The sequence below is a fragment of the Sus scrofa genome, chromosome 7, assembly GCF_000003025.6.
Source record: "Sus scrofa isolate TJ Tabasco breed Duroc chromosome 7, Sscrofa11.1, whole genome shotgun sequence".
Classification (NCBI taxonomy): Eukaryota; Metazoa; Chordata; class Mammalia; order Artiodactyla; family Suidae; genus Sus; species Sus scrofa.
Genome location: NC_010449.5, coordinates 77,542,165 through 77,548,287, shown reverse-complemented (window position 1 = coordinate 77,548,287; position 6,123 = coordinate 77,542,165). Strand labels below are relative to the sequence as shown.

General features: G+C 42.8%; 1 protein-coding gene across 1 annotated transcript; it reads right to left on the bottom strand.

Moving 5' to 3' along the window:
- LOC100517834 (olfactory receptor 10G2-like) lies at positions 61-1,192 on the bottom strand. The gene is given in 3 exon segments (XM_013978254.2): positions 61-413; positions 416-685; positions 688-1,192. Coding segments are annotated over 3 exon segments (951 nt in total). The 5' UTR covers positions 1,172-1,192; the 3' UTR covers positions 61-216.

The following is a 6,123-nucleotide window of genomic DNA, read 5'->3' as shown; positions in this document are numbered from 1 at the left end:
AGAAGATGGGAGAAGTATCCATTTATTTCTAAACAAATAAAGTAAAACAATTTGATCCAATTTAATGAAATGAAAAGATTATAAACCCAGACTTGAGAAGTTTATTCTAAATTCATTACATTTAAAATCATTAACAGTTGGTTGAGCATTTGCCACATGCATCATTTGAAGAAAAACAGGGTAGTGACAGCTCGTAGGTAGTCCCTGAGCCTATAGCTACTTATTTTCACCCCCACTCCCTCTACCTGCTGCTATTCTCCCAAGAGCAGACTTCACTTCTTGGTTCCTCAGTGTATAGATGAGGGGGTTCAGTAAGGGAGTGACAACGGTGTAAAACACAGCCACTGCCCCATCCAGGGGACTCTTGGAGCCTGCCCGAAGATAGATGAAAATACAGGGGACATAGTAGACTGGACCACGGTTAGGTGGGAGCCACAGGTGGAGAAGGCCCGGCGCCGCCCATCAGCAGTGCGAATCCGCAGGATGGCATGGACTATGTTGGCATAGGAGAGCAGAATTAACAGGAAGCAACTGGCCGCCACGACCCCAATGTCCACAAAGGTCACAAGCTCATTGACAGTGGTGTCTGCACAGGCCAGTCTCAATACTGCAGGGATGTCACAGATAAAGTAATCCACCTGGTTGGGCCCACAGTAGGGCAGTCGGAAGGTCAGGGTGGCCTGATAGACCCATGGATGGAGCCGGCCACCCATGCTCCTGCCACAAGGAATGTGCATAACCTCCCATTCATCAGCATGGGGTAGCGCAGGGGCTGGCATATGGCCAGGTACCTGTCATAGGCCATCAAGGTGTAGAGGAAGCACTGAGTGCTGCCCAGGAAATGAAAGAAATACAGTTGAGCCACACAGCCACCAAATGGGATTGCCTTGCTGGCAGGTGTAAAATTCAAAATTAACCGGGGAACGATGACGGAGGAGAGCCACATGTCCAGGAATGAGAGGACGCCCAGAAGCATGTACATGGGGCGAGCATGGAGCTTTGGGTCAGCCCGCACGGTGAGCAAAATGAGCAGATTCCCCAGCTGAGTCAGGATGTAGATGGTGAAGAAGACCAGGAAGAGGAGGGTCCTGAGACTTGGGGGGTGAGATAAGCCCAGGAGAATGAAATCTGTCACCACAGTGTCCAGGGATGTGTTTCTGGTCTTTCCCATGTCTCTCTGTAGTCTGCTAAGATGCCTAAAGTCAAACAAGGGAAATAACAACACAGGGAGATGGTGAGAGAATGCTTTTGCCTCATATTTAATGACAGAGTTATAAGATAAACTGAGTACTACTAATTTTTTTTTCTAAAAGAAGAGGTGGTGTTTCCATTAGTTTCAAAAGAGAAACTGCTCACAGACTTTCTTTCCTAGATTGATGGAAACTCTTACTTACTGAGAGATACAAAGAAGGAGAATTTGGCAGCCCAAGGAACAGAGGAATGTGTGAATGATAGAGAAGTACCATTAATGCCAATCAAAATGAGTGCTCACCAGAGAGGGGTGAAGGCTGATATAGAGCAGTGTGGAATGCATACCCCAGAATCACCACATCTACTTTCCCCTCCACTTACTGCCTTTTCCATGCCTCCTCTTTGCCCTCAGCTGAAATCCCATCTCTTCACAAGAGCATGCAAAAATACTCATGATCTGGTCCTTATTTACCCCTGCATCACACCCGCTGAAATTCCTTCTCATGTGCAGGTGCACAGGCCTCCTCAGCGCTCTTACAGGGGCATGCTCCAGCTGGGAACATGTGCGTACACTGCTTTCTCAGCTCCCTCCACCTAAGCGACACTCACTTTTCCTTCAGGACTGTGTTCAGAGGTCCTCATCTTCAGGAAGGCTTTCCTGATTGCCAGGGACCATGCCTACGGTTTTCAGAGCACATACCATGTTACATTGCCATTATCTAATGGCATATATAATATTTGCCTCCTCCTTTGTCATCGCCTCTAGCACAGTAAAAGTGATACCTATTTTCTGAATAACTGAATGGCTAATGGAATAAATGTTGCCAAATTCTACTGATCTGACACAGAGTTTGTTTCTCTGCTTGACATTATTTGTCTGACCCTTGGACCCACCTTGGTGACAAGGGACCATCTTGTTTTTATGCATTATGGGTCTAGTTTCAGTATAAAAAATTCCAAGGACCTTTCTTTCTTTTTTAAGTGCTCCAGGGTATCATTTAGATTTATTAGTTGATTTATGTAGCTCATTGTTTTGAGGTTAGATTTGTGTTTTGTATATTACCGAGGACTTTTCCTTGTTTATTTTATTTATTTGTTTTTCTTTGTTATAGCTGCACCTGTGGCATATGGAGGTTCCTGGGCTTGGGTTCAAATCAGAGCTGCAGCTGCTGGCCTCCACCATGGCCACACTAGATCCAAGCCACATCTGCCACTTACGCTGCAGCTTCTCGCAACACCAGATCCTCAACCCACAGAGTGAGACCAGGGATTAAACGTGCATCCTCAGGGGGACAACTTGGATTCTTAACCTGCTGAATCACAATGGGAACTCCTCATTGTCTACTATAAAAGCATTGGTTATTTCAGGACTTGATCTTTAGTTTGTAGACATACGTATAATTATACGTGATGTCTGTCTGTCTGTCTGTCTGTCTGTATCTATATATCTATAAATATATATTGTGTTAGGATCATTGACCCCCAACAATCAAAGATGAAGTACTGCTATCTCTGCCTCAAAAACAAAGCAATTGATAAATGATTCACCCAAGGGCAGGAAGCTGAAAGAGTTTTAATAGAATTAGTGTTCAAAAACAAGTGCTTTTGATTGTCCATATTGTGATCTCTAATGGAACCCAAATTTACCCACATACTTAGTTAATTTAAAGATCTGTAAAATCTTTGAAATAAGGTACTATATTGAAAAAAATCCACCTAAAAGTGGACCTGCCCAGTTCAAACCAGTGTTATCCAGAGTCTACTGTATGTTGTAGTCTACCGTATAGCAGCTCTCTCTAAAGACCTTGAAACCATCTGAAGGACCTAACCCAGACGATAAGAAAAAACAGAGGGATAAAAGGTGTTTGTTTCACAGCTTCCGTTGCATAGGCTACTTGAAAAAGATTTTTCTCCCCGGGGACACTTGGATTTGAGATGCTGTCCTCTATCATTTAGGAATAAAGTAACTTTGTAACTTAAATGTCTATTTTCAGGAAGCAATTAAAATGGTAGCAGATTCATTATAAATAATACGTGAGTATTAATAGCTTTAACCACTTCATCTCCATCAGAAAATTCACAAGAGATTTTATCTTGGTTGTTTTCTAAAACAACTTAATTCATATATTAACAGTTAAGAACTATTAATAGTAATAGTAGTATTTAACATAGCTCTTCAGGACCCATAGAAAATATTAAGCATGCCATCTACCCACAAAGAAGGAAGACATACCAGATTTTACTGTCTGAGTTTTAGGAAGACATCTTGATTTATTTGAAAATGAATGGAAAGACTGGTTCTTATTTCTTTGGCTAGAATATAGAGGAGATAGAAAGAGTTTGATTAAGATTATATATAAAATACTAATAATGAGCCAAAGTAAATTTTTTTGTCAATCCAGACATGTAATATCAGTGTGCTTCCACTTAGGCAAATGATATATTCCTGAAGTATTCTATTAAAATCAATTTTATATCTAATCAGAATTGTACCACTGGGGGAAGTATATGGGGGATTTCATAACACATATTTATGCATAGTGAAAAAATTCCTCCTAATTTATCTGCTTTTCTGGTCTGATTTTTCCCATTTGTTGTGCATAAATCTGGTTCCACTTCCTCCAGATGCCCTCTTGGAAGAAAACTCCTTTTACCTTCTAGGTTCTGAGTGTCCTGCCTGGTAAGACCAGGAAACTGAGGTAGGTTTCAGCTGGTGGATTTGAGGGCAGGTAACTTCCAGGCAAATTCAGGAAAGGATGGTGGTTTTGACTTGGGGTGTGGTGTTCAGGGGTTGTATAGCAGGGCAAAATGTGGTGCAGAGAGCTTGGCAGAGTAAATTTCCAGAAGTACATTTTTTCAGAAACAGGGAATGTGTTTGATGAAAGGTTAGCTCTCTTGATGTGAGAGAACAGTCTGTCTACCTCTCTCACCCACCCACCCCGCCCCCACAGTCCTCTCTACAACTGTCCTTGGTAGCTTTATGTGTCACTGTGTTTTAAGTCTGCTCCTATTTTCCAGCTGCTTAAACTTAGGATAAAGGACAGGGAGGGGCAGATTTAAATAACTTCAAGATATGAACAAAATTTTAGTATATTTACCCTAATTACATAACCCGAGCTTTTTATTTTTACTTTTATTTTTATTTTTTGTCTTTTTAGGGCTGTACCCGCAGTATATGGAAGTTCCCAGGCTAGGGGCTGAACTGTGTCTGCTGGCCTACACCACAGCCACAGCAACGCCAGATCCGAGCCATGTCTGCCACCTACAGCACAGCTCACGGCAACAACAGATCCTTAACCCACTGAGCAAGGCCAGGGATCAAACCTGCGTCTTCATGGATGCTAGTCAGATTTGTTTCCGCTGAGCCACAACAGGAACTCCCACCCCAAGCATTTTAACACCTCTCAAGTTTTAGACTATCTGATGTTGCTAAAATCATGTGGCAAAATGACCAGAACTTAAATATAAAAGCACATAAAATAGCAAAGGTTAAAATTCAGTATAAAAAGCATCTGAAAATAAGGGCCCAGTGATATTAGGGAATAAGTAATACATCCTTAAAAATCAATTGTCTTGGAAATTTTAGGCAAAGCCTGCTGGGACCAGGTGAAAGAGTGGCATTGAGAAGATCCGGACTGGGGTTGGGGGAGAACAAGGTCATCTTCTAGAGAACTCCACGGAGTCATGGGCCCAGGGGATGGGCTGCTTTCTGTGCTCTCCTATCACTCCTCCACTCACTCCCACCCCCCATCAGGCCAGTTTGGTGTGAGCACATCTCTCACAGTAACCTTCCCATTTGGAGGAGCTCAGAGGAGGGCAGCCCTCCATCTAGATATTTGAAACTTTGGAGTTCTACAGTGAGGTTTGGGATCTGGGTCTTTGGGAATAGTTACGAAATCCTGAAGAGGAAGCATGAAGACTGGTCCAGCATTGTGTCAGATACATAAGGATCAAAGGACTTTGATGTTCCCATTATGGCTCAGTGGTTAACCAATCCGACTAGGAACTGTGAGGTTTCAGGTTCGATCCCTGGCCTCGCTCAGTGGGTTAAGGATCTGGCATTGCCATGAGCTGTGGTGTAGGTCACAGATGTGGCTCGGATCCCATGTTGCTGTGGCTGTGGCATAGGCCGGCGGCTACAGCTCTGATTAGACCCCTAGCCTGGGAACCTCCATGTTGCTGTGGGTGCAGCCCTAGAAAAAGACAAAAAGACACACACACACACACACACAAAAAGGACTTCCATATTTACCCTAGGGATAAGACATACCCTAAGACTGTTTCTGGAACAAAGATTCCCCTTCCTTCACCATCCATTCTCTAACTAAACATACTGGTGTTGGGGGTGGCCTAGACATATTTTATCTCTTTTTGCAAGAAGAGATTTCTTGTCCTTCTACCAAAGGTTAAAAACATGAGCTTGCGTATGGGAAGGTACTTAGTGTCCTTTTTGCTAAAGAAAAGAATGTATATGTTTGCACAGTTACCAAGGACTTTTCTTCACAACGTCTATGACTTTATCACTGCCCAACTCTGCCCTTTATGAGAAAGAGAGAGAAAGAGAGAAAGAGTAGAGAGATGATAATAACATAGCATTTTCTTTTGTACCATTTTTCTCAACCCCAAAAATAAGTCCCCTAAGTTTGAAAGAAGGAACTTAATTCTAACAGTTTAAGAAAGAGTAGAAGAAGAAGAGAGAGAAAAGAGACTGATTAAATTAACATTTGGCGGGGGTGGGGGGGAACACGACACCAAAACCTTAAGGTTCCAAAGTAGTTTGTGGCCTTACTATGAATGGAGCTGGTTGCAGGAGGCTGGCTGTCCTTGAGTGGAATGGTCCAGCACATAGAGATGTCCTTTGGTCTAACCTACTGTAAAGGGCTTCCATATATGTTCTGGAAGGCTTTAGGATTCTTGCAGGAGTTTTGCCTA